General features: G+C 42.4%; 3 protein-coding genes across 4 annotated transcripts; 2 read left to right on the top strand and 1 right to left on the bottom strand.

Moving 5' to 3' along the window:
• The first annotated feature begins 1,027 nt into the window (after positions 1 to 1,027).
• ficd (FIC domain protein adenylyltransferase) lies at positions 1,028 to 5,533 on the top strand. Of its 2 annotated transcripts, XM_088936129.1 has the most exons (3): positions 1,028 to 1,176; positions 2,062 to 2,407; positions 3,161 to 5,533. In XM_088936129.1, exons 2-3 carry the CDS (start codon positions 2,131 to 2,133, stop codon positions 4,237 to 4,239), a joined length of 1,356 nt encoding a protein of 451 aa, XP_088792255.1. In that variant the 5' UTR covers positions 1,028 to 1,176; positions 2,062 to 2,130; the 3' UTR covers positions 4,240 to 5,533. The 2 variants fall into 2 exon arrangements, with proteins under 2 accessions (XP_088792255.1, XP_088792256.1); XM_088936130.1 differs by lacking the exon at positions 1,028 to 1,176 and having other exon boundaries at positions 1,935 to 2,407.
• A 182-nt stretch (positions 5,534 to 5,715) lies between these two features.
• On the bottom strand, positions 5,716 to 20,570 carry sart3 (spliceosome associated factor 3, U4/U6 recycling protein). Its single transcript, XM_088935774.1, has 19 exons — positions 20,120 to 20,570; positions 17,938 to 18,064; positions 17,287 to 17,391; positions 16,751 to 16,935; positions 16,042 to 16,147; positions 15,291 to 15,415; positions 14,432 to 14,587; positions 13,883 to 14,021; positions 13,484 to 13,591; positions 13,045 to 13,122; positions 12,858 to 12,916; positions 12,374 to 12,483; positions 12,033 to 12,145; positions 11,713 to 11,789; positions 11,444 to 11,618; positions 10,520 to 10,971; positions 9,974 to 10,126; positions 9,596 to 9,783; positions 5,716 to 8,890 (listed from the first exon to the last, which is right to left on the bottom strand). Exons 1-19 carry the CDS (start codon positions 20,303 to 20,305, stop codon positions 8,692 to 8,694), a joined length of 2,841 nt encoding a protein of 946 aa, XP_088791900.1. The 5' UTR covers positions 20,306 to 20,570; the 3' UTR covers positions 5,716 to 8,691.
• A 146-nt stretch (positions 20,571 to 20,716) lies between these two features.
• On the top strand, positions 20,717 to 26,444 carry iscua (iron-sulfur cluster assembly enzyme a). Its single transcript, XM_088935830.1, has 5 exons — positions 20,717 to 21,519; positions 24,659 to 24,772; positions 25,129 to 25,239; positions 25,342 to 25,420; positions 25,766 to 26,444. The coding sequence occupies exons 1-5, from the start codon at positions 21,421 to 21,423 to the stop codon at positions 25,852 to 25,854; spliced, it is 492 nt and encodes a 163-aa protein (XP_088791956.1). The 5' UTR covers positions 20,717 to 21,420; the 3' UTR covers positions 25,855 to 26,444.
• Positions 26,445 to 26,578: the final 134 nt, after the last annotated feature.

Below are 26,578 nucleotides of genomic sequence, written 5' to 3'. Positions count from 1 at the left end.
GGGAGAAAACAGGAGCACCCTGAGGACAAGGGGAGAAGACACACATTGCACACAGATATTACCCCAGTTATGGAATTGAATCCAGGGCCCCAGTGCTGTGGGGCAGCAAGACTAACCACTGTGCCACAGCGCTGCCCATCATTTGGAAGAGAAATCAGAATATCGTTCATTCCCCAAGAACCAGTGATACCTTCACTGATAACTTACTTGCTTAATTGATCAATTGTTTAAACAAGTGCTCTTAATCTTTTAATAACAGGTGATTAAGGCTGACCTGTAAGAATTGCCGGACTGAGGCTCTACATGACCAGGGCAGATTACAGATTTCAATTTTAAACCCAATGCATGCAGGACGTTTTTCTGGTGCAAGATCTGTAGCGACATCTTGCGTCCAATTTGTGTTTCATTTGGCTCCAGAAGCTTAAAAAAACGTTAATACAGCAGTTGTATATGGTGCAGTTTGTAACTGTGTGTTATTTTTAAGTGAATGTGTTGATCTTCTGGTAAAGGAATGAGAAAACGTTAGGGTTGTGTCCAAAAAAATTAAAATCTTAAACATTGGAGCCTGTTACTTAAGATACAGTGTCCCCATTCCAAAGTTTTGTCAATCACTTTAATTTAGGTGCCTCTATTCGTTAACAAAATAAATATTATCTCCCTCGCTACCTTCTATATTGTAACTTTCTTGTCCTTCTTCTTATTAATATATGTAGACGCAAAGTATCTCTCCTTTTTTGGTGGATCTCTGCATCAGTCTGCATGTTATTACGATTTTCATAATAACGTGCTAAGGTACTGCAGCAAAAAAAACTGCTTCGTAAAGGACTTGCCAATCAATATGAAAAATAGGCGGATACCTTCGGGTTCCGCCAATCGACGGAGGATTACGAATCTCCAGCGGCCAATCGTAGAGTTTTACGAGCCGGAATTTCCGTTTCTAATAAGATGCGTCACGCAAGGAATAAACCAATCGTAGCTAAGAAACAAACTATAACGGGCCAATAGCGTTGAAGGATACAGACCAGCCTCTTCCTGTCATTTTGGGTGTTGAGTTGATGATGATGTGTATTACAACTACTGTAGAAGCAGATTTCTAGTTAAAACTGTGCATGCGGAGATTAACTTGTAAACTGACATTCTTTTCTTAGTGTGGTTGCATCATCGAGGTTCACACTGGTGAGTGCAGTTTTAATGCTTTATTAATTATAGCCGTAGCTGGAAATGATACTTTTAGGATAAAGATGCTTTTCTTAATGTAACTGTTTACCTGTATCCACTCGTTCAGAATTTCAGGCTAGCAGAATATTTTTAATCTAATATTACTAAATGTGTATTGGCCTGTTCGCGTTGTCTGTTGCAGGATACAAACATGTTACTTGGTTTTGAGGTGGAAAGAGGTGAAAAAACTTCCTTTCCCTTGTTATGTTTCTTAACTTCGGTCATTTTATTCGGTGTATATTAATTGATGTATATATGTGACGCCAAAGTTGTTTAACATCCATTTCAGGAGATTTGGCAGCTGTTTGGCCACTGTTGCGATTTTGTCATGAATTTTGCGGGACAAAATAAAACCTAACCAAACATCCCGGGATCCCATACATTTGTTTTAATTATGTCTACTAACGTTATCGTTTTACGGTATGTAATGCTAAATATTGTATAATGTAAAGTTTCATCTTGATGGCTTTATCACTTTGATAGCTACCGTAGCTACTTCGTCATAGCGACGTTCCATGAAATTGCTGTGTTCCGTGACCTGAATTAACGTTATTCGCGTAGTCTATTGGTTTATCCGTATGTGTGCACTTCGTGAATGCAATTCAAGACACAGCGACTTTTTTTTTGTTAACTGAACAGTAAAAGGTGTTGGGGAAATAAATGTAATAATATCTCTCAGTGCCATTTTGCATTCGGATCTGAACTTGATCTTGATGCGCAAGCAGATGCGGTCTCTGGGTTTTTCCGAGTGGCACGCTGGCGTCCTGTGCGCAGCCGTCACGTCGCGGACGTGTTGGCGCTTTCCGTGGTCCCGACGACGGTGTCTTCCTTCGCCTCTTCCAGAACCCACGCGTTGCTGCCCCGGACTCGCGGCGGGCGCGCCATGGTGGACGAGCTCCTCGAGAGGGGGCGATGTTGCAGCTGATGGCGGCGGTTGCCTTGCGCTATGCGGGCGGCAGGCTCCTGTGCGGCTGGACGCCTCTGCTGTGCCTGCTGGGGGGCTCGCTGCTGGCACTGCTCCTTCCCTTGGCCGGAGTGGAGGAGCACTGCCGCGCCACGCTTAAGGGGTTATCCTTCCTGCGGTGCCACCTGTGGGGAAATGACTGGCGATCCGCTGTGCACTCCACCAGCCTCACCGTCCCCTACACGGGCCTGGACCTTTTGCCCTACAAGCCCAAGCCCAGCACAGGTGAGCCATAATCAAGTGGTCAATGGAAATGCACATGCTTTGGTCATGCTGGTGTTTGGGCAGCAGACAAGCAGGAAGCTGGTAAAGAAGCTAATAAGATGAACTTGTCTCAAATGCTATCAACCAACCTCCTGTATTTCCTGTTTTCCCATGAAGGTAGCATGAAACCTGTAGAACTCTCGCCAATGTGCCACCTCAACTATTGAGTCAGATGTATTTTTCTTGGAACATGATAGCTTATCAGCTTTTTGTGCTTAATCACTTTTGATGGCTGCTTGTAAATATTTGGCCTGGCACAGTGTAATGGGTCAAGTGTCTTTCACCCATTCAGCTCTTTTATGCCCATTACATAATTAATAGGCATCTTTTGAATCCCAGGAAAGCAGAAAAGGCAGTCCAACTACTTTAATTCTGTAGCAAAGAGTTACAAATGCAGCAACTATTTCATTACAAAACCTTTTCTATTTTTTTACTACTTATCACAGAATAAAAATATCATGTTTGAAAAACAAGCTAAGATTTTGTGGAATTGAATGTAGAATGGAACGACTATACTAGATTGTATGTAGATGCATGTAGATTTGGAAGTATTGCAATTGCATGGTTTCACAGTACAAAATGCCTTGTTTCGTGTATAGGGACTCTGCTCTCAGAAAGGAAAGAGTAATGTAGGTGATATTCCTTCTAACGGGCAGAGTCTTTTGTTGTTTAAATATTAAGATCCAAAATGGATGGTGTGTTATTTCATTCTAGAGCTCCAGTTTGAAGCCAAAGCAGCTCTTCAGCAGGCCGTTGAGATGAAGAGACAGGGGAAGAGAGACAAAGCACACAAGCTCTTGGTGCATGCACTCAACATGGACCCTGACTTTGTAGAAGCTCTGACTGAGCTGGGGGCCATCCTGGAAGAGGACAAGGATGTCATCCAGGCTGACCACCTCTACTCTAAAGCCTTAGCCATCTCCCCCTGCAATGAGAAGGCCCTGGTCAATCGGGACCGGACCCTGCCTCTGGTGGAAGAGATTGACCAGCGCCACTTTAGCATCATTGATAGCAAGGTGCGTAAGCTCATGTCCATCCCCAAGGGCAACACAGCCCTACGTAGGGTGATGGAGGAGACGTATTACCACCACATCTACCACACCGTGGCCATCGAGGGCAACACGTTAACCTTGTCGGAGATCAGACACATCATCGAGACCCGGTACGCCGTGCCGGGGAAAAGCCTGCTGGAGCAGAACGAGGTGATCGGAGTGGACGCCGCCATGAAGTACATCAACACCACGCTGCTGTCTCGGATCGGCTCGTTCGCCATTGCCGACATCCTGGAGATCCACAGGAGGGTCCTGGGCCACGTGGATCCTGTGGAAGGAGGCAGGCTGAGGGTGAACCAGGTGTTCGTGGGGCATCACCTCCCCCCTCAGCCCCAGGACCTGGACAGGCACATGCTGGAGCTGGTGCAGTGGCTCAACTCGGAGGAAGCCATGAATCTTCACCCTGTGGAGTTCGCCGCTCTTGCTCACTACAAGCTGGTCTACATTCACCCCTTCGTGGACGGCAATGGGCGCACCTCCCGCCTGCTCATGAACTTGATCCTCATGCAGGCCGGGTACCCACCCATCACCATCCGCAAGGAGCAGCGGGCCGAGTACTACAGCACTCTGGACGCGGCCAACGAGGGCGACGTGCGCCCCTTCATCCGCTTCATCGCCAAGTGCACGGAGATCACCCTGGACACTCTGCTCATTGCCACCACCGAACACGCGGTGGGCCTGCCAGCCTCCAGCCACCAGACCTGTTCAGACTGCAAGCAAACCCTCCCGGTCAAGAATTGACACTTTACACGGCCAGATCCGTATCGGCATGCCAGCCAGTTGGCGCTTGTGATTGTTTCTGTTGCCCGTTTTGATAACGGCATGCAACTACTCTCCTTCGAGGAAGAACCTTGGTCAAATGTTACAGTAGAAACTTGCCAACAGAATCAATTCTCTTTTTTTCCAGGATGTACAGAGCCCTTCAGCCGTTGTGTTAAGGTGTCAATATGTACATAGGCATTCGAAAATCTGTAGGTTAAATTCTATTCAGTGCTGGCACGTTGTAAGATTGTGTGAACTAGTTGCTGTGTATTTGACGTTCATTCACAAGAGGAATATTTATTTTTTGGATTACCATCCAAAATGGATAAAATGCTTTGTGAAAAGTATTAAAAGGAAGAAGAAATTGTAGAGTAACTAAGCTGTTTGAGAGTCTGATTATTATCTTGACAAACTTACCACAGAGACAAGGACCACAGTAGTTTGAAGAAAGATGTGGGATTTCCTCAACTTCCTCTGCCTTTGTTTTTCTCTAAAGCAATCTTAGCCACATCCATTTGTTGTATTTGTAAAAAATTATAATTTAATTTTGTTGAACAGTTGGCACAGCCAACTACGGCTATCGTGGCTTGGTGCCATATCTCAAGAACTACATTTCCAGTGGTTTCAAAGCCTTTTATCACTTACTGGTGTAAACAGCTGTAGGACTGTTGTAGCAATATGTTGCTAGTTTAGACTCTGTGATCCTGGCCCATAGTTACAAATACCTATAGGAGTTTTATGGGTTACCACATGTAGATAGAATACTCATAATTATTAAAATAGCTGCAAGAAGAATGAGAATAATTGAAGTAATATGACTGTTATAGTGCAGCACTTGATTTCTTCACCTAAAAAATTCCTCCCTTGTACATATTTGTATACATTTATATACTTGTATACACTTTCCCTTGTAACACAGGCTATAGACCCATAACTTGCTGATTCACTGAAGCATTTTGCCTCAGTTGTCCATACTAAAGGTGGTATTGTCTCAGACTCTCCCCTTGAGTGTATTGGATTATATGAACGTGGTTTAACTGTGATTAAATATCCATTTTACCAAAATAGTACAGCACATGAGATTCATTGTGAAGTTCTGACTGAAGGCTTACATATCCTAGAAGGTTCTTACATCTCATGTTGTTATACTTGTTTAAAATAATTATAATTCTAGTTTTCCTTGCCTGCTGTGGTAACACTGATGTGCACTTTCATAACTATTTAAAAAAGTTATTTATTTTATTATAAAATAAAAATATTTTATTATACATAAGCCCTGTGACTGGTGTGTTTATTAACATATACAATATTTTCCTTCTTTGAGTAAAAGGGTTGTTTAAACTTTTTCTCATAAAATATTTTAAATGAAATCAGTTTTACCACTGTCCAGTCTCTAGTTGTTTTCATCAGCAATTCTACCCATCAGTTAGTGTATATATAGTGAAAAGAATAAAAAATATTTACTTGCTTTTAATGTAGCATTTTGTAGGCCTGAAACATCACAAAAATTCAATCACATGAGAAGACAAAAGACTTAGGTTTTTGTACAATATCAGAAACAGCCAAAAAAAAAAAATATCAGGAAACCTTTAAAGAAAAGCCAGAAAAAAACAGCATAAAAATAAAATGGTCCATGTGTAACTGCCTGTCGGCATTTACAATTTTAAAACTTAAAAAACCTCAATAAATGATTTCCAGCACAATTACCAACATTCAGGTCAACAGACCAACATATTAAACATCAACAAAAAAAAATACATTTTCAAATGTCAATACAATTTGAATACCACCCATTGATACGGAACATCAAACGGACATGAGCTTTTTTTTCTTAATTCCTTTTACTAAAATAGGCCACTGCGGTGATAAATGTCACTAGCAATCGCTAATTTTATCCTCTTGTTTTAAAACATACAAACTTTATACAAAACTATGGTCAACAAGTGGTGATGCGAGCACTGAACATCTGACTAAAACAGATTCTAAGTGTCAGTAAAACAAAAACAAAAAAGGCTAGCTGGTGAATCTATTCGTTGTGTTTTAATTTTACCAAAAAAAACATACTGTGTGGAGGGAGAAGTGTTTTCTGTACACACTGTAAGTGTTTGTTTTTTTTCAATTGAAATGTGTTCCGGTTGGCTTTATTTTCATTCACTTATGAAGAAGTGTTCTTGGAGAAAGATCAACGTACAGAGGAAAATATCACAGCTATCATATGAGCTTGAGGATGGGCCAGGAGTCCTGCAAAGTTCCTTGAATGGTCATCAACTCGTCTTATTTTAGTCCATGATTACAGTATTGCTAGTTGAAGATCGGTGACTATTTTACAGAGCACATTTAAATTCTACGAAAATGTAACTTTCCGTAAAGAAATGTCTACCTACAATTAACAGGTGCATAGATTTTTCTCAAGCTGCTTCCACGAGAGGAAAATGAGGAATTGTTTTTGCAGCTTCTTCGCCGGTTTCAAAAGCTAAACCACCATCTGTCAGGATCTTTAACTTCTCCCAGACTTATCCCTTCTGCAGGTTATGGGGACCATGTGAGTAACGGGGGGTCAATGAATTGTAGATTATCTTTACTCTTTGCACACTCATTTGGGTTTACCAAGAGTTTTGTTAAAGACGTGCCTGTCTGGCAATGACCAGTACTCACTCAGAAGAGAATGAGACAGCCACTGGTAGGCTCTGTAACATTACACTATGGGCACAGGTCCCTGGTAATTCACCATTCGCTGGGAAGCTGAGAGCCCTTCTGGAGCAATCCCAGCAGCATTCAGCCAATTATATGCCACCAGTTAGGGATTCCTAGTCATCGTTATCTACCAACACAACCTAGGCTCGGACTCGCACCATCTGGGATAGAGACTTGAACCCCCATTTATCTGGGAGTGAAAATGATGCCTGCAGGAGGAATACAGGTTAAGGCAGGGCTACACTAGATAAATGAAGCCAGCGACAGAATAGATTTCAACAAGAATCGCACAGAAGTGCTCAGAAAACCAGGTTTACCCTTGATATTGGCTCAAACTCCCAAGAAAGCTGCACAAACCATGCAAGGTGCGTTAGGCTTGTAACTGTGTATCAACAGCATTCATCTGCAATGTGGCCTGGGCTGGGATTGTACCTCGGCAATATTAGTTAATAGACATTAATCAACCTCTGCTGGGAAAACAGCAAAACTGGGATTATTTTTTTAAATAAGCGCCCTCAATGTGAGAGATCTCATCACCAGACTTCAAATCAGAACACTGGGTTTCAATGGATAACCAAAAAAAAAGCCTTAACAACTGCCTATGAAGAGTGCCATAAATTAGCAAAGACAAAATAAGGTAATATTAAAGGTTACAGGAGTTCTTTGTTTCATTATGAGTATGGTTAGTATGGGACAGACTTCCCTTTGTAGGAATTCCAAGAAGGTTCTGAGAACTAAAGGCAGAAGCACAGAACTGGTTGAATAGTCAGACAATACTAAAAAAATATTTTAATTGCTTACCTAAAGCGTGACTATTTCTCCATTTTGTCTCCTTGAAGTTGTTTAAAACATTAGGGACGTAGTTTCCCTAGCTGAATTTCTTTAAAGACTTTTTTATATTTAGTCACATGAAGGAGTTCCAAATATAATGTTCTCTGAGTAATACATCTGAAAAATGTCACTTGTATATCTGCTGATAAACCTTTTTACCAAAATCGTGCTTTTAACCTTATTTTGTTTTTGCTGGAATGAAAATTGGAGATTGGCAACCTTTCTTAAATGCATTTTTAATCATATAAAGTCGTCACTTTATATTGTTAAAAGCTTCAATAAAACTCAGTTCTTACATATTATTAAATTAGATATTTAAAATGGCAAAGGAGGAAAACCTTTCTTTTACGTCACCATTATCCTGAGAAGTTATATACAATGCAGTTTCTGTCAGCATCATTTTCAGAATGCCTACAAAATTCAATCTTATTTCTTATTCTGTAAAAGTTTCTACTAAAGTTCTAAGATCTACGGTGTATGCAAAAATTGCCATAAGATTACAAACCCTGTATTTCCCATTCATGAACAACAATTAACAGAAGCTGCAAGGTAAAAAGAAAATCTATAAAACATCATATGGTAAGGATTGGAGATAAAAAAAATAAAAAATGAACTGAGCTTTATTAAATCTAGAAATCTATATATTGTAAAAGTGAATAATATTTGTAGGCTTACCAATCTCCAAGTAAATGTAGGCTGGTCTGCCCCCACCCCCACCCCCCATAAAAAGACTGTTTCAGAATGTGTGGAGCCCTGGATCATTAAGGCTTTCTCTCATAGAATTGGCTACAGGGGTTTTCAAATATTTACAGCAAAATTACAATTTCTTTTTTTTTTTTTTAAGGACACAAAATGGCTTGCGTTAAAAAGGCAGTTATTTCCCCATTGCTCTGAATGTCCACAAAGTTACTTCTTCAGGAGCAGCCCGGCGAAGTCCGCGTTGGACAGGGGTTTAGGCTGTGCTCCCGAGGCAGACGCCGGCTCCTCTCGTACCGAGCCCTCCGGCTGGCTCTGCAGGGTCCCGTTCTCCGCCTTGGCCTGCAGGGCAGGCTGCCGGTGCAACGCTCGAGGGAACATCGAGAGCTGAGTACGGCCTTTCCCCCTCCTGCCGAACACGGGGGACAAAAACAAGCATTGGGCCGCGATTCTCAGGCGTCGACATGCCGTTACATTTCATTTCGAACAGCCCGGGCCTTGTTTCTCTGCCACACATCTTCTACACAGTAGAAAAACAGCCCCCCGATTGCTTGAGGTCAAGCAAGCATTTACAAACCATACACGGGCACAAGAACAGGGCAGCACAAGTGTCTGAAATCTAAGGCTTTGTCTATTTCTTTGTTGAGTTGCCTTAAGGATTTTAAACTTAATCATATCTGCTGTGACTGCAAATCCACTCCAAGCTGCCAATCAGCCTAACAACTGCCATGCTGTTCAGCACACTGGATCACCTTCTTCTTGAACACAAAAGTGTACTGTGATCTCTTGTTCATTTTAGACAATCAAAAATGAATATAATTTTTTTTAATCACTGGATAACATGTTGGAACTAAGAAGAAACAGCAGTCCATCATAGTCGGCGCAAACAATTCCACACTGTTTAGAACTCTGGTGGCAAACATATCAACTTTTGATTTTTTTTTACTTGTATTAAAATATAAGCAAGCAGCACAACCCTTTGAAACGCAGTACAACCTTGAAATCTGGGGGGAAAAGCATGTCTTTTTTGGATAAATACAGTATCTGCCTTCCCCTTATGTGACTTATTGCTTTCGTAACATGAAGTAGGTCAGAGTCAACAGGGTATACTTACGCCCCATAGAGTTGCCTTGGAATCATGGACCCCAGGAGTCTGCTGGACTCTGGCTTGCCCATCACATTCCTCTGGGGAGGATTGCTGATGGCCACCTTAATGGTGTGATCCTGGAACACAATTCCGTCCATCTTAAGGACGGCACGGGAGGCCTGGTCCTCGTTCTCGAACTCCACGTAGGCGAGGCCCTGAAACAAACGACATCTAAAGACACGGGTATCCACCACAGTGCACCAACGCACAGTCGGGTAATGTTACTTTCCTGGGCAAGAACAGAACAGCACTAAAACCAACGCGTCGCCAAACTGTTTTCAAAAATTTTTCTAAAGTCGAAATGTATGAGTGATGTGGGGTTTTTTTTCCCGCGTGCCCGCTCACCTTGGGCTTCCCAGCTCGGTTGGTGACAAGGCGGATGTCTTTGAAGGAGCCGTGCTCTTTACAAAGCTCCTCGAGCTGCTCCTTGGTGCAGGAGAAGGGCAGACCCGAGATGAAGATCTTGTGTTTCTCCAGAGAGCTGCTGTATTTGAACACCTGGAGGGGAGGCAGGAGATGGAGGCAACTTCATCACAAAACCGCCCAAGCCATGTTCAAAACACATTAAGAGAGAGCGATTTTTCAAAAGAACCACCACTGTTATAAAGTGGCTTTCGACTCTGACTTACCCAATGCCTGCTCCAAAGCAGAATGCAAATGTTGTCCAAGTTCACGTGAAAAACCAATTGCACCGTTTCCCTGCCCAGCAACCCGTATATATCAGGCCTCACTACCATTTTCCTAAGACAAACATTCTTCTCTCATACTACTGCTGGAGTCAGTAATGACATAAGCAGGAGAAATGCCCCACACTACTTAAAAATCTTCAAGGACTGACAATGGGATGACCATACCCTGATCTTCCCCGGTTAGGTCTCCTTACAACTCTACCTTGAAGTTTGGATTCTTGCTTTTGTCCACACAAGGGGAGACAAACATGGGTCTGCCATCCATCTCTTGTCGGTCAAGCTTAAGGGCCTCCGGGACAGTCTTCTGGTCTTCAAACTGCACGTAGCAGTACCCTCGGAAGGTGCCGTTCTGTTTATAGACGGGACGCACTTCCTCAACAGGACCACACCGTTCAAAAAAGTCCCTGATTTTCGTCTCGGGGTCCTCCAAGGTGAAGGCCAGGTTGCTGACGAAGACGCTTTTCCTGTCATTGCGTTTGTCTTGGTTGCCCTGCTTGGCGGCAGCCACCTGGGGTTTCTTTCCAGCGGACACTTCTGATGTCTTCGCCAAGGGGGCTTTTCGGCCAAACAGCCCAGTCTCCGTCTCCATGGCTTCATCTCCAGCGTCTCTGAAGCCCTGGTCGCCCTCCCCTTTGTGCTTTTTAATGGGCTGTTCTGGAATGATTCAGATGACAAGAAAGTTAAAATAAACACTCACTAGTATGTAGTTAACTTAATTATTTTCATAGACTGACAGCAGGATTCTGAATCCTTTGTGATCCACATGTGGTGAATTTATTAAGGTTTGACAATTCCTAACCTAATTAACCTAACAACAATACAGATGCGGACAAAATGAACACTTTTTTTTCCACTTAAGCACAGTTCTGGGGTTTTAAACACATTAAAAAGGTAAGATGAGAAACAAGTTTAGAGTAATAATATTTAAGAGTTAGGATCCTAGTAAAGACATGGATTATTCATCATTTGGATGACCGTAATCTAAGGGAAAAAAGCAACTCTTGAGAACTACATTTCTGTGCAATAAGCCACTAAGAACCAGTTTTTCAATGACATATGATGCCAGTCTACACAGGTTTCATGTTGCACAGCTGATAAGCAGTCACCTGAGTGCACGGACACCTACCAGATTCCTCTCCCCACTCATCCTCCTCTTCCTCCTCATCCTCAGCTTTCCTCTTCTCTCCAGTCCGGCCCATTTTCTGGGTCTTCCTTTGAGCCTTCTTCTCCGCTTTGGCCTTCCTCCTCTGCTCCGCCTTCTCCTCCTCCTGTTTGGCCAGCAGAGCCTCCTTCTCCGCCACCTGTGGATGGACCCGGAGTTAGCTCGGCGCTGTCAGACCTGCCACATAACCTGGGGCACTGCATGCAGGTGAAAAGCTAGAAGAAAGGACTTGCTTTGGCTCTCTGTTCGTTGACTCTGGTCAATCGGTTTTCTGTTTTTTGCACAGCAATGTCCCAGTCTTCCAGAGTGCCTTGAAGAAGAGAAACGGAACATTTTTGGAACATACATGCATGCTTAATTTCCTAAATTAAATTCTTAATTCTAATCGGAAGAGAAAGCAGGTGGGTTGTTATATTCTGGCAATGCCCATAAACGCGGAATCATAAAGACTACTAACTCCAGTTAAAAAGGTTTAAAAAAGTTAACAATTTTTTTAGGAAAAGAAAACTACAGCAACACCCGGATATTGTGCACCTTCCAAATAGAAACTAACCTTCCACCCTCTCGAAAGTGAGCAGGACCTCGCACACATGCTCAGGGTAGTCCGAGGTGCACTGGACAGCACGGTGTAGGGCCTTCCTGCAGTGCTGGGTGTCTCCATACGACCTGACATTCACACCAAATACACATCAGAGCACAACACAGCCAGCCTCTCTACCAAAATGCAAGCAAGAAAAGACCTACAGTCCCAGTTCAGTTTCAAAACTTGTTTTGTCAGACAATTCTCATTTTGTAGATGTTCAGATATTTAAAATGAGATCTCAGATTTCACAGATAGTATCCAGACAACAAGTGTTCTACGGTAAAGATCTGATAGAGAAGAGCAGTAGATACCTCTCCAGATTGTAGTACTCCAGCCACATGTTGGCATACTTGGCATTTCCTTTTGTCATGATGCTATCCCACAGTTCCCTGGCCTTCTGCATGTTCTTACAGTGCAACGCCTGGAAAACAGCACATTGACATAGCTCCTTCAATAAACATTTTTATTCATCAAAACCGCAACATATCCAATATTCTATATGTAGACTCTGTAGTCCTATAACTGCATTCAGCAAGTAACAGGTAACTATAACTCTGGACTTGACAGAACAGCATCCCTGAAATCCCAAATCTGATACAGCAGCATCACTGTCTGCCAATATTGCTCTCTCCCTGTATTTACACTCGGTTCACACAGAGGTGTAGAGGATCAGGCTGCCTAGTTATATGTGAGCAACAAAGATCAGATTACTTGCGCTGCTGTCAGTGGAAACATTTGAGATTAATCAGCTGAATTTAAATTTAACAGAAACAGAAAAAAATAAAACATCCCCACCTCTATCCTGGCCCAGATCTGCATTATCGTACAGGAAGGGTCACCACTCTCACTGAAGCCTAAAGAAGAGCAGCACATTGTAATCCAAGAGATTAACACGCAACTTTGATCTCAAACACCGAGCACGGTACACAGGTCTGCTCAGCTCCAAGGCACACAACAGGAAGAAACAAAATGCTGAACTCACGCTCCTCCACGTCCTGTTTCATGTAGTCAAGAGCCCGGGTGAAAGCTGCCCTGAGCTCCTCGAGTTCTCTACTCGACTCTGCAGCGAAAAGACACAGAAAGAGGAGGTACCCCTGTAAAACACGTCTTCTCATAAAACACAGCCAGCACAACAAGGCTCCAATCCATCTCAAGACACAAGGGAATTACATTCTGTGATGCAAACCCTGTGAATATTAGTAAAAAAAACAGAAGAATAGGTACACGTACACGTACACGTACACACACACACACACACACACACACACAATTTCTTAGGCCTGAAGCTCAAACTTTAATTGCATGGAACCTCGTGTGTTCATTCCTAGGCTTGAAAAGCTACAAAGTGGCTGTTGGCAAAGTATTTCACTGTTTTGCAGAACATGTGGAACTCTACCTTAAGACCTCAGACGTCACCCTACCTTTGCTGAAATCCACTCGCCTCCTCAGGTAGTCCAGGTAAGCTTGCCATATTTCAACATAGTCCGTCGCCTGAATAAAGCCGGCGTTCAGGGCCTTTTCAAAGTTGTCTACAAAAGAAAAACCCAACATCACTCAAGCGATTCCTTTCCCCAATGACACAACTGCCACCATTCCCTGGATGGGCATGCCCAGAGTAACCTGCTGGGGCACCGTGCAAGCCAATCTGTGAGCCGTTTTGTCCATTCCCGTGTAAAATAATTGTTATGCTCCATAAACTTTGCTTAGAATGAGTTTAAAAATGTGCAGGAAAGCTTCAGGAAACAGGTTCAATGTTGAAGGGATTTTGCTGTTTTGGTATTCTTGCTGCCCAGTGAAAGATGGCGCACTCTGGGGAGTACCTGACACAGTCTGGTGCTCAGCGCCATGCCTCTCCAGGGCCAGCAGGTAATTCTTCCACAGGCCCACTGTCCAGGGGCAGTTCCTCACCGCACGGTCATGAGAGGAAAGTACCAAATCTTTAATCTTCAGCTGCCTGTCCTGAAGAGACAGAAAGAAAGCCTTGTATAGTCGGCAGTCCTTTCCTCCTAAACATTATTAGTAAATACTGTTCATACAACAACTACTAATATGCTGCCTACTTTCAAAATGATCATCTTTTATCCTTTTTAAATTAAATTGCTTAATTGTCCAATAACTTTCCACTAAATTCTCAAGACTAGAAACAATGTTGGCAAGATGATCATCTATTTACTTTGGAGTGCTCACAATAAATTTATTGAAGCTTTTGGAGTAGAAATTCTAATAAGGACATGCAAAAAATTTCCATGAGTCCCTAGTGCAAATCCCTCCTCTCCTCGCCAAAGACTTTTATACACATATATATAAATCTCATGTAGGTCATTTAAAAAAGATGTGGCCTTTAATGACTCGGCTCCACAGCTTCTTACCAGGTACTGCGTGTACTTGGCCCACATGTCGGGCACCAGGCAATTCTCAGCAAGCGCACGTTCAAAGATGACCTGAATTCGAGCTGGATCGCCTTCCTTTAGCTCGTAATCTATGTAGGCCTGATATTCTGCCAACTTAGGTGGCTCGGCCACCAGCTGCAACAAAGGGGATGTAACAGACATAGCCGAGGGTCACATTATAGTCAAGAGAGTTCACAAGTGACAAACTGCAGCCAATAACACTTCCTTTAACACGATTCCTGCAATCTTCACCTCATCGCTTATTAATCATACATGTGCTTTATCCATATCAATTAATATGTGCTAACACAATAATATTCACGAATTTAATAACTTCTGGCTTGTTGAAAAATCCAACAACATATGAATAAAGGCTAAAAAGAATAGAGTAGCAGTGCTTTAGTTTAAGTGTAAAAGAATAGAGAATAAATAAAATACTGATCTAACCAATTGCGGTTCTCTAAAATGTTTTAAAAAATTATACTTGTCAACATTCACACCAATTCTAACCTAATCTGATCATCGCTTGATATCTATTGATATTTTATTAACCTTAAATAGCATCTTATAGGAAACTGATGATAAATTAAAATATCTATTAAACCTTCATTTATGCAGTTTAATCCAAAGCATGACCCAACACAAGATGCCTGAACTTAAAATAGTTGGAAGCTTAAAATGTGAACTGCAGAGATAGAATTAAGCTGTCAAAGGGAGCATGGAAGGTCAATAAACAAGCTTAAGACGTGCACAGGTTCAGAGGGCTGGAGCCCTGAAGGATCAGGGCCTTGTAGCAGATGCTCAAGATGTAGACAGAGATTAAAAAACAAATAATTACCAAAGCCTCCTCATATGGCTTGCTCTTCTCCATCTGCTGCAGAGCTTTCTTATACTGCTGAGTAACAGCAGCTGAAATAGCTTTATCAGACCACTCCTCGTACTCGGCGTATGTGGCCTCCATATCTGGATTAAAAGAAAAAAAAGAGAGCAATGTCCTCTGTGTAGATATCAGTCCTGCGTGGTAACCTTCAGGTATTTTTAATATTTTCATCTTTGGCAACACTTCTGAATTATTATTTGGCTTGCAAATAACGCATTTTCCTTTTCTCTGGCTGTCCAGAGTTTGTGTTTTCACAAGCTGTCCAGGATTTTCTAAGAACCAAAAGCATAGTACAGCAAACACCAACAGACAGCACAAAGAACGCCAATAGGCCTCAGCAGGCTTGAGGGCAACTCTCTGCAAGCTCACAGGTGAACATGCTGACATGGCAGAGTGGGCCACCACACCGAGACACGGCTGGGAGTCCCTCGCTCGAACGAGATCTGGCTTTTCGGCACGGGATTCAAGTGAAAAAATCTATTCATTTTCGCTGAAAAAAGCTGGATAGGATACAAAAACGCCTTCTGACATGCTGTGAAGTGCAGCTACATCTCTCGTGCGATAATAGCTTTTTCATTCAGACCTAAAGGGTAGCAAGGGGAGGCATTTCAGAGCTTGGAGCCCCTGAGCCAGAACTCCATTCAAGGGCCTAATGCAACTCTTCCTAAGTGGCTGTCTTTTTTTCCCCCAATAAAGCAGAAAACCTTACCCAATAAAGGGACAGCCAGCTGGCGCCGGAACAGTGTGTGGATTCGCTCAAGCTGTGCATTCAATAGCGCCTGCTGCTCAGGAGTGGGAACACTGCCTGGAAGGGGCTGTGGATATAAAAAGGTATTGTCAGGTTTTAACCATATGGAGCAGAACTGGCAGGCGTCTGTCTAAAGGGCGAAACAATGGGGAACTAAACCAGAAATCATACTAGAGGCTCCAGGTGCAAAGGTAGGAGCTCTTCCTGAAGTACTCTCAGACCAGGTGGACACAATACTTACTGGAGCGTGCGTATACAAGCTCTGTGCCGCAGATGGGCACATAATGTACTTGACGCACTTCTACACTCAAATTGCAATTGATCATTTCCAACTCGGTCCTGGAGAGCCCCAGTTCAGAGGGTTTTATAACTAAACATGAAATCACTCATTTCTAAACTCTTACATCAATTTCCTTTGCAGGTGATTTGTTAAACGTTGCCATTCAAAAATAATATGAAATGGAAGACTATGCCTCAAGGAACAGCGTTCCTTTAATTGAGCACATTTTTACTTCCTAATATAGTCATTTCCAAGGGCTCTTATTTTTTAGAAATGTGATTAAGAGCGACCTGTAAGACTCAGTGGACTGGTCTCTCCACAAGCCTGGTTGGAGACCACTGATTTCAGGACCAGGACTGGAGAGGCAGCACTCTGCCCGGCGTGCCTTACCTGTACAGTTCCCAGGATAGCGTTCTCAAACTCTCTGAATGCCTCCCACACGGCCGTCCCTTTAGTCATGTGCAAGCCCACAGCTGTCAGGGCTCTTTCGAAGATCTCTCGCACTTTCTGTATCCCACCCTGAGTCCCGATCCCCCCAATGGAATACTGAGCGTACTCCAGCCAGATCTCGGGGCCTGCATTCCAAAACAACATGGCAGGAAATTAAAGAGTCCTGATGAATAATCAGTTACAACAGTGCTGGTGATATAACTTATTAGCATCTATTTTTGGTAAATGAATAAATGTCGTTGAGCCTAAAAGTATTTCTGGCTTGACATATCTTTCGGTGGTTAAAAAGTGATAGTTTTGCAATTCACAAAATTCACATGAATTTAATAAAGTACCTTAACATCACTCAAGGAACACTCAAAGAGCAACATGTAAAGGAGATGGCAGGACTTAATTTGGTATGCAAAATAAGGATGGGTCAAGCACAATCGAGCCCAGATTTAAAGAAAATTGTAAAAGAAAACAGTCTTACTTACAAATGTAATCCTTGACTGCCTTCTCAAAGAGCTCATACACTTTCTCCCGATCAGAATCTTGATCTGCCATGCGTATTTCATCTTTCAGCCAGTCCAACCAGATCTCTATGTAGAAATGCATAAAACAAAATACTTAACACATTTATCCACAGAAAATACAGGTATTCCCTTTACTTTTGTGCAAATAAATCACTGCACGGGACTAAGGCAGTCTGTTTCAACTATCCATCTACAAGGTGCAAAAGATCTGAATCGAGCGCTTGCAGGGACTGAGAGGGTAAGACAGGGTAAATATGCATTTTTACCCAGGGAAAAGAAGATGCTCAAATTTTGCTCGTTTTCCCCTTTTCACACAATTTAGTTCTTTATTGAAAGAATGAAAACTGACATGAATATTTTAAATAAGCTTCACTTCCATTTTTGCAGCTCCATTTCAAACACCTGCATGTACTGGAAGCGACAGACAGCTACTGTCCTATGGGACCATGTTCGTGATCGAGTTCAGTCAGACTGGTGAATCAGTGGACTCCAATGTGTACAATACACAGACTGACTCATATGTTTCTAAAGCCTGCAATCTCAGTATCTAAAAGGGGCGTTTAAAGGCGAAGTTAATGAATAAGCGTAGTGAAAGAAAACATGGCCACCCACCTTCCGTGAGAGGGAAGAGCTCGCTCATCTTCTGCCGTGCTCGGTGCAGGCGCACCAGCTCCCCCTCCTGGCGGAGCAGTTTAATCAGGTCCACATGGCAATTGTAGTCGAAGGCGTTGATGGACAGCTGTAGGGCAAGAGCACATCACAGGTGAGCAAGCAAAGCCCAGTCCACCCAAAAACAAGACAGCGTCCAGTATTTTATACAGAGTGGGGAACAAGAGGGCCATAAACTACTAGGTCTTCTCACCGAATAACACAGAAAACTCACTGCAACTTCAGTTTCATCGGCCCATCACCACAATCTGGTAAAGTCACAGCTACCCAGAAAACTACACCCTAGAAGACAGGATGTCAGTCCAATCTCGACACACACACACACTGCAGAGGCACTCATAAACCTATTGAGCACATGTCTAGAAACACCCTGTGAAATCCTACACAAGAAGAACATAGAAACAGCTCAGGAGCTGCCCCCTTCCAGAATCCAGGGTTCGAGAGCTGTGAGGCACCAGTGCTTACTGCCACACCAGTGCTTACTGTTTCACACAAAACACATCCCACTAAATAAATGTTTAAATGAATGGGCAACCCCCCCGCAGTCTAAATATCCATTTTACACCACCTGTCTTTTTCTTAGTTAAATGACATGCTTTGTGAAAATGGTCACAGCTGTGGCAATAGGACACTTCAAAGTTGATCTTGTGGTCTTTATCACACATAGCACACAGGGCATTTCAAACAGGTCTTTCGTAAGAGGAAAGCAGAAAATAAGACCATGAAGCTTATTTATTTGAAGCAATACTTTATTTTACTAGTCTTTCATCAAAAGATTAAAGATTTGCTATATGTAAGGGTGCTGAAATGCTGTCTTCTACCCAAGCCAGTTTTCAGCTAACAGACATGTGAAAACAGATTTCTGTTTCTTCACTGTCAGACAATACCTTCCCTGCCACCAAGTAAATGGAGCCCATTATTTAGCCTTATACATAATTTATCATTATAACATGCAACCTTATGCAGCACGCCTTTCTCATTATAATTTATACAATGTACACACTCAAGACTAGAAAGATCATATTTGCTAAGGATTTAAAGTCCATTTGGCTACATTTAATTAACCTCTGTGCTACGATCCGCGCTCTTGTGTGACGACTTTCCTCTTTAGCTCTTAATTGCCTTTCATTGCTTTCACCCCTAAAATATTTCACCGCATAACGACTCTCTGCGCCCGTTTCTTTCCCTGGCTTGTTTTTCCGATTACAGACACCCTGGACAAGAGCGAGAACAGGGGTAAGGGCAAATGGTAGCGACAAACTGGCACAAGTTTCACACCCGGTAAAAGGATGACAGCCAGTAGGAACAAATCAAACGCCAAAAGAAAGCTAAAAAGATCGATTTTACGGATAAAAATCAATGAGTCGTCAATTGTATTTCTGTAATGTCACTACTAGCAGTGTCGAGCATAAACAGTACAGTACTCGCAAGTCAGTAAAAACGGGGTTTTATCGGGGAATCGTCACGTGAGGTTAACCTATATCTGGAGGGGCACACGGTCGTTACTGACTTCTGGGTTTCCGCTGAGAGCTCAGAGGACGACAGAAATAAACCCAGCTTCTCTAAACACGCAAACCCGCCGCACACCAGCATTTGCAGCAGCCTCCTGCACCATTCGGCAGATCTGCGCAGCACGCCGGGCGATGCAATGTGTAAAAACCGAGGGGTTACGTCCGTCCACACAGTTTAATTACATTCTTATTAAAAGCGCACAACCTCCGAAGTGAAGCAACGGTGATTGTGAAGTGTAGCTTGCTAGCTATGCGTTGCGGTAAGTACGTTGCTTTCACCTGCAAGCGGTGCGCCTGCTTGCTAAATGAATGGGCGTCGGAAAGGACTAGATAGCGCAGTAATTTAAATCCCCAGGCGTGTATGAATATGCAGCTATAAAATACAATTTTTTTCCATTAGCGGTCCAATTGCGTTTTCTCAACTGATATGCCTTTTACCGTTTCCACGGCCTGCATTCGCTTTGAGCTCGTGATTTTTTATGTGCAGTTAGGACTATAGAAGGAAAATATTACTGCTGGGCTGCAGTTTAATTAAACACCATTTGCTAAGTGAATCATTCCATGTCGGTGGTGCACTTGCAATATCGTCCAGCCCCATTCATTCATTTCCTTACTTGTTCCTCCAAGCGCTGGATTTCAGCCTCGTTTTCCTTCTCATCGTCCGAGGAGTCTCCTTCCTCCTCATCGGAGCCTTCGACTCCCATGCCTTCCTCTTCGGACTCCATCTCCCTCTCTCCGCCGGCCGCTTCTTCCTCCATGTCTTGCAACTGCGTCTCCTCTTCGCTCCCCGTCGCCGCCATGTTGGGACTCGATCTGCCTGGTAACAGCGGTGAGCTGCCCAAGACACCGCCCGGCCCCACGAAAAAATCGCAAGGCGGAAAAATATACAACGCAGATCAATGAAAGCGCGTCGACTTCCTTCATAAATCAACGGTGGGAAAGGAAAGTCGATCGCGGATGCGATTTATACGATTAATTTCACTTGAGTCGACTCGGATGTTCAGGCGATTTCACAGGTGTTCAGACGCACTTTTTCCTCAGGACCTTCAGTCACAAGGGACCAGCAGCGCTTGCAGTGAACCACGTGATTATATTAATGCAGCGGAGGGCCATGTTTCATAGGGCCTTCGAGTAATGATGGAGTGTTACCGTAATAATAGTTCAAAAATTCCCACCCCCTACGAATAACATAGAGTGAATAAATATACACCAGACAACTACATCATTATTTTTCATTTTACACGTAAATATTTTTCCATTCAACCATTTACCGGGCAACCTTGAATTTTCAGTAACGGCTTTGTCCAATACACGGTCAATTAATACAGCATTAATAAAATATATTTTTTTTTAAGTACGGTATGTGGAGTTCGGACTTTCATTAAGATGTCACTGTCCCTCACTATCCCAGTTTTCTTGATAAAAGAAAAGAGACTTGCACGTTAAGTTAAGGTTGTGTAAGCCTACTGTTTCATAAGCTTTTGAGCATTCATTTCCTCCTGCTATGTTGATTTTCCTTTACAATAAATCGGATTGGCAGATGGAAAAGAATAGGTGTACCCTTTTTTATTTTTTTTTCTAAATTGAATGTAGCATAAAATAATACAAAAAAAAGTGGAGAAAGGGTCTCCAAAAAGATCCAAACGTTGCCAGAGTTCATTACGAATCTGAACAGGATAAGTTACAAAATGAATATCCGTCAATTGTGTTGGTGTGTTTGTGATGTTTCGAATGTAAGTGCTTAGGTAATATTGCACGAAAGAAATGTCCTTTGCAAAACGTGTGCGGGAGGGGGGGGGGTATTAGACGCAACTCCTCCCCCCCCCCCCCCCGTTACGCACGCGAGCAGGAAGGTGTTTATGCGCTCGCTCCGGCTGCCTCGGGACAGTTGCTGTCTCGCATCCGTGCTGGAAAGATGGCGGTGGCGATGGTGAAGCGGTGTTGCTCCCCGCTGTTTTTCTTCAGAAGGCTTTCGGCGCCGGAACTCACCGTGTCGTTCCCTTATCACAAAAAGGTAACGTGGAAACGGGGTCGTCTTTCACCGCTGCCGACCAGGTGTCTGCATTCTCACCGTTTTCGATCCAGACTCTTTTTTTATTTTGTGCGTATGTCGTAATGGGATACCTACAGGGGGCGTTCCTTTCTGGTGTAACTTTTAACTGCGTTTTAGAAAAACACACGCTTTGGAAAACGACACCTACAAAAAGAAGAAGCTGTGGGAACTGGCCATACGATTCCAGGTGGAATTTAAAACTCTTGTTTTGTAACGTCGTTTTTAATGTCACCTCGTGTGACGGCTTTGGGTCGGGTCTTGTTTTGACTGTAATGACAGGGCGATGAACTCTCCGTGTCTTCTGTATTCGATAAGCGATACGTTTGCCTTTAGAATTTTTCAAGACATTAAAAAACGCCTTGAAACGTTTTACCTTACGTTTGGACTGGATCATGCAATACGGCGCGCTGTTATGCTGTCATTAATGCCGCTATGCGCGTAGCGGCGAGATGACTGTACGGATGACTTGCTCTATTCTGCAGTTTTTCGAAAACTTAAATCGCTTTGATCCAGTCAACAGTTAAACCAATTTGTGTTTGAGAGAACGGTATTGTAAGGTACATACAGCGGGCATCGAGCTGTCTCCTACAATACCCTGCTCGCTAACAAATTAACTGACGAGAGCAGATAGTGCTTTTCCCTACTAGTTCCTGTGTGCATTATAGAAATAGGTTGTATAGGCTTTATACAAAATAGGGGCTATACTTAGTTTGTATAGCATTTAGTTTTAGTAATGAAATCTACCCCAAGGTCAACAGTATTGTATAGCAGTTTCATATTTCAGTGCATCCCTTTTCTGATGATCTTTAAAGAAAAAAGCAGGAGGCACGGTTTCTCTCTTGCCTTACTGGAGTTTACTGCCTACAGCTCTTTTGAGCTTTGGTTGCTCAACAAAGCATATTTAAGAAAGATATGAGAGAGAACACAAAATATGAATGCATATAAAACTCAGATGACAAAGGGTTAGTAAGCTTTTTAAGAGCAATATTTAGTATTAATACAGCCTGTATATACTGTACTGTATTGGTCACATTAAATTGTACACATTAACACATTAAAAATGTATTCTCCAAACGCATGTGCATGTGTGGACCTAGACAGCAGTGTTTACATGTGTGTGTTTGGGGCATGCATTATCAAGTTCCTTTTTGTAAATGGAATGGATGGTTTTAAGACCTTCTTTATCATTAATAATTCCATACATTTAGAACTTGTCAACCACAATGAACATGAGGGGACTTACTTCATACATCACTGTGGGTGTGCAGTGTCCATGTGGATCAAGTGCAGCAGCCATTCTGCACAAACATCTCCACTGTACTGTAGATCAGATGGAGGATCAGAGATGCTTCACCTGTTGAATGAGACATTAAACCAATTAATTGAAAGACTGGCACTTTCTGTTGTGCATTCTGCACCCTTGGTCACAAGAGCACCACCTACTGGTCCACCAACACCACTTACAGGAGCAACCCAGTTTTTCCTCAGAGGCTTACTGTACTCTGGTTCCTGTACTGACCAAGTCTAGCCTTGCTTAGCTTCTGAGATCAGACAAGATCAGGCTCCGAGATTGTGTCACAACAGCACATTTAAGTACCCGCCACACTCGTGAGAAGAAATCTGGGTCACTTAAATGTTTATACCGTGCTTAGAGCTAAGCTGTTTTTGTGCTGGCTAGCATTAACCCACCTTTTGTCTGTCACTGATATGGTGGTGATTTCACTCTGCCAAGCGGAAGATGAACAGCCTTGTCTGGATTACAGTGTGTGGTAAAATGGGCATTTGCATTAAGTTGTTAAGCCCCTTGGGTAAGCGTTCCCAGACATGACCTGAGTTATGTGATCTTCCTTTGCAGGGTACAAAAGATGATGGCACAAGAAACGAGTAACAACATGTTTAACATCTGGCCCAATTTGCCGAAGCATGAACTTCAAAAACCGATTGCAAGCTTTTTTCGGAGAGGAATGACACTCATTCAGAGTGTTCTTTCCAAGAACGATTCATGATTTACCCTTTTATTACTTGTTTTGCCACAATATAATGATTAGACAAACGTGATTAATATTTTTCTTAACGTTTGTTTGTGAGGCAGTATTGTCTGGACTGGGGTGGCATGGTGGCATGGTTGGCATTGCTGCCTCACAGTGCTGGGGCTCCTGTGTTGCTGTCTGTGTGGAGTTTGTATGTTCTCCCTGTATTCACATGGGTTTCCTCCAGGTGCTCGGTCTCCTCCAACAGTCCCAAAACATACTGGTAGGTTAATTGGCTTCATCCAGGGAGTCTCCTGCCTTACTCCATTGCTTGTTGGGACAGGCATCTGCTCCCCTTCAACCCTGTGCAGGTCAAAGTGGTTAGGAAATGGATGGATCATGTCTGAATTTGAGAATTACCTTGAGATTTTTTTTTAATAGATTCAGATACTTGGTATGCGACAGGGACCCAGACTTTTTTCACTCAAATTTGTGAATATCTAGTTTTATAAATGTTTTTTTTTAAGCATAGATTACTGTAAACTATATTGCATTGGGGGAAAAATTAGCTGGGCCCAATTGCACTATAATGATCAGGTTGTGTGAAATGTTACCCACACTTATGCAAGGTTTTTCTTTGCTGGTCACCATTAAAAATAGTTACTCTCAGTTTCACGCAGATGCCACATTTTACAGGAATCATAATCTTGTGTCTGTTAATCTAATCATAATCTATTAAAGCCCCATTAGGTTCATCAGTGAACCTTAACCTGCTGTTTGATGTGCACATTTCAGTGCTCGACTTTGTCAACCTGCGGCCTTATTAATAGAGTATAGTCCAGTATCCATCCACCCCCTGAAAGTGTGACTTGGTGCTGCTCAGAATAATCTGTTGTAGGGTGGGGGTGAGGATCAGGTTTTTAAATGTACGAATGACAAGATAATCAGGCTGTTTTTCAGTGGAACAGTCTATGCTGGTTTTTGTTTTGGAAGGTAGTGGGACTCCTCTTAATTTTTTTTTAATCATGACTGAAATAACCATGGTGTCCTTTAAAGTCTTCCACCCATGGGGTCACGATTGCAATAAAGAAATAGAAGAATAAACCAGGGACATTTTTTTGTCTTTAAAGGTGGTGGATCATTATGAGAACCCCAGGAACGTGGGCTCCCTCGACAAGAATGCGAAGAATGTTGGCACTGGACTAGTGGGAGCGCCCGCGTGTGGCGATGTCATGAAATTACAAGTAAGTTAGTTGTGCAGTTACCTGTGCATGATACACCCTTTACATTACTGTTCTACTGTGATTGCCACATTTGCTATGATAATGTGACCTTAACTGATTACAGCTACCATCCAATTATATTTAACACGTACTTTGTCAGGATAAATTCAAAAAGTGTTAGGTGCTTAGCTTTTAAAGCTTTAAACTGTTCTTGGTATCTGTGGCCATTAACAGATGAGCTTGCGACTCACATGAGACATGCGCTCATATGGGATGTTTGCGGTTGAGAAAAACTAAATTAAGCTTAAGTTTTGGATGAGAAGTATTCACTGTTTTTAGTAAACCCTGGCCTTGAATTTGGCCCCGTGTCTTTGCAGATTGAAGTGGATGAGCAGGGGAAGATTGTTGATGCCAGATTTAAAACATTTGGCTGTGGGTCGGCAATTGCATCCAGTTCTTTGGCGACAGAGTGGGTTAAGGGCAAATCGGTAGGTAACTGTGTTTTTACTTTTTACCTCTTCCATGATCATTTTTGGGACATTTATCTTATTTGCAAGGATTTAATCATTGAATTTGCTCTTTCTTTGCAGATTGACGAAGCCCTTAAAATCAAGAACACTGAAATTGCCAAAGAACTTAGCCTTCCCCCTGTCAAACTGCATTGCTCAAGTATGTTAATGCACTATTGTTTCTAATTTGTTTTCAGCGCAAGACCCCGTCACCATCTTTTCATTCGTCTCCTAAAATTGCTAAAAATTGTAACTTTTTATCAGCTGTAACGGTGAGGTTTTAGGGCTGATTTCCCATACTCAAGTTAGTACTGGTCCAGGACTGCTAATGTAGATTGTTAGATAGACCCTGTTTAGCATTAGTCTTGGACTAAGAAACAAATGCATTGACTTTAGACACTGATAGGTTCATATTCGTTTTAGAGCACCTCACATCTAATAGTGTTGCCTTTCATTGAAGGTATTGACCATGACAAGTCTAACAGTTTCTTCTTTGTTTTGCCAGTGCTTGCTGAAGATGCTATTAAAGCTGCTTTAGCTGACTATAGACTGAAACAGCAAGACAACGATAAAACAGCACAAGCCAGTAATTAGACGGGCGCCATCTACATAATTCAAGACAAAGAGTTCTCATTCCAGCATTCAAGCATCGCAATGTCTACAAAGGCGAAGAAAACAGCAAGTTTTACACAATCACTCTAGACTGGAACGCACAATGTAATATAGCTGCTTTGGTGATTGATGTGAAGTAAAAGCCTTATCTGTCAGGAAGATTGCATAGCTGTGTTTTTTATTATACTTGTTTTGCAGCCATTTTTTTTCTGATTTGTATCTTATTGTATGGATAAGTTTTCTGTTTAAACATTTTGAAAACTGATAGCAGCATTATAATGCACACACAAGAAACAGGTGGAGTGATACCAACACGTTACAAATATATGAAACCCTACCAAGACCTGCAGGACATACCTGGAATTATTTTGCATCTTCATTAGTAACACAAATGTGTCTGTAACGGGAAAGAAGAAAACTGCAGCCAGCATTCACATTTTATACTATGTTTATTTGCAGTGTATAAATTGGCAGTGCAGTTCTGTGTTGGCTAAATGGTTGTAAAATGCATCTCTTTACAATATGTATATAATACAGTGTGCAGTCTGTATAATAAAAAATCATTCAAAATGGCTTACTGTATGATAACTAGTGGTCAAAAATACTTGTTTGTTACACTGGGAGTTTGGGGAAAAATGCTGTTCACGACGGCTGTAGTCTCATATTAATGTGACCTTTTGAGGATAGGGAATTCTTAAACGTTTTT

The sequence above is a fragment of the Atractosteus spatula genome, chromosome 17 (assembly GCF_055471065.1).
Source record: "Atractosteus spatula isolate fAtrSpa1 chromosome 17, fAtrSpa1.hap1, whole genome shotgun sequence".
NCBI classification, from domain to species: Eukaryota; Metazoa; Chordata; class Actinopteri; order Semionotiformes; family Lepisosteidae; genus Atractosteus; species Atractosteus spatula.
This window is presented reverse-complemented; position numbering and strand designations above follow the sequence as displayed.

Excerpts from the sequence above, each read along its gene's own strand:
- ficd (XM_088936129.1), top strand. The coding sequence starts at position 2,131 with ATGTTGCAGCTGATGGCGGCGGTTGCCTTGCGCTATGCGGGCGGCAGG. Across the intron at positions 2,408-3,160 it reads CAAGCCCAAGCCCAGCACAG|AGCTCCAGTTTGAAGCCAAA; the intron begins GTGAGCCATAAT and ends ATTTCATTCTAG.
- sart3 (XM_088935774.1), bottom strand. The coding sequence starts at position 20,305 with ATGGCGGCGACGGGGAGCGAAGAGGAGACGCAGTTGCAAGACATGGAG. Across the intron at positions 17,392-17,937 it reads GCTCTTCCCTCTCACGGAAG|AGATCTGGTTGGACTGGCTG; the intron begins GTGGGTGGCCAT and ends ATTTCTACATAG. Across the intron at positions 13,592-13,882 it reads TGAGCACCAGACTGTGTCAG|ACAACTTTGAAAAGGCCCTG; the intron begins GTACTCCCCAGA and ends TTTCTTTTGTAG.
- iscua (XM_088935830.1), top strand. The coding sequence starts at position 21,421 with ATGGCGGTGGCGATGGTGAAGCGGTGTTGCTCCCCGCTGTTTTTCTTC. Across the intron at positions 21,520-24,658 it reads CGTTCCCTTATCACAAAAAG|GTGGTGGATCATTATGAGAA; the intron begins GTAACGTGGAAA and ends TTGTCTTTAAAG. Across the intron at positions 24,773-25,128 it reads GCGATGTCATGAAATTACAA|ATTGAAGTGGATGAGCAGGG; the intron begins GTAAGTTAGTTG and ends GTGTCTTTGCAG.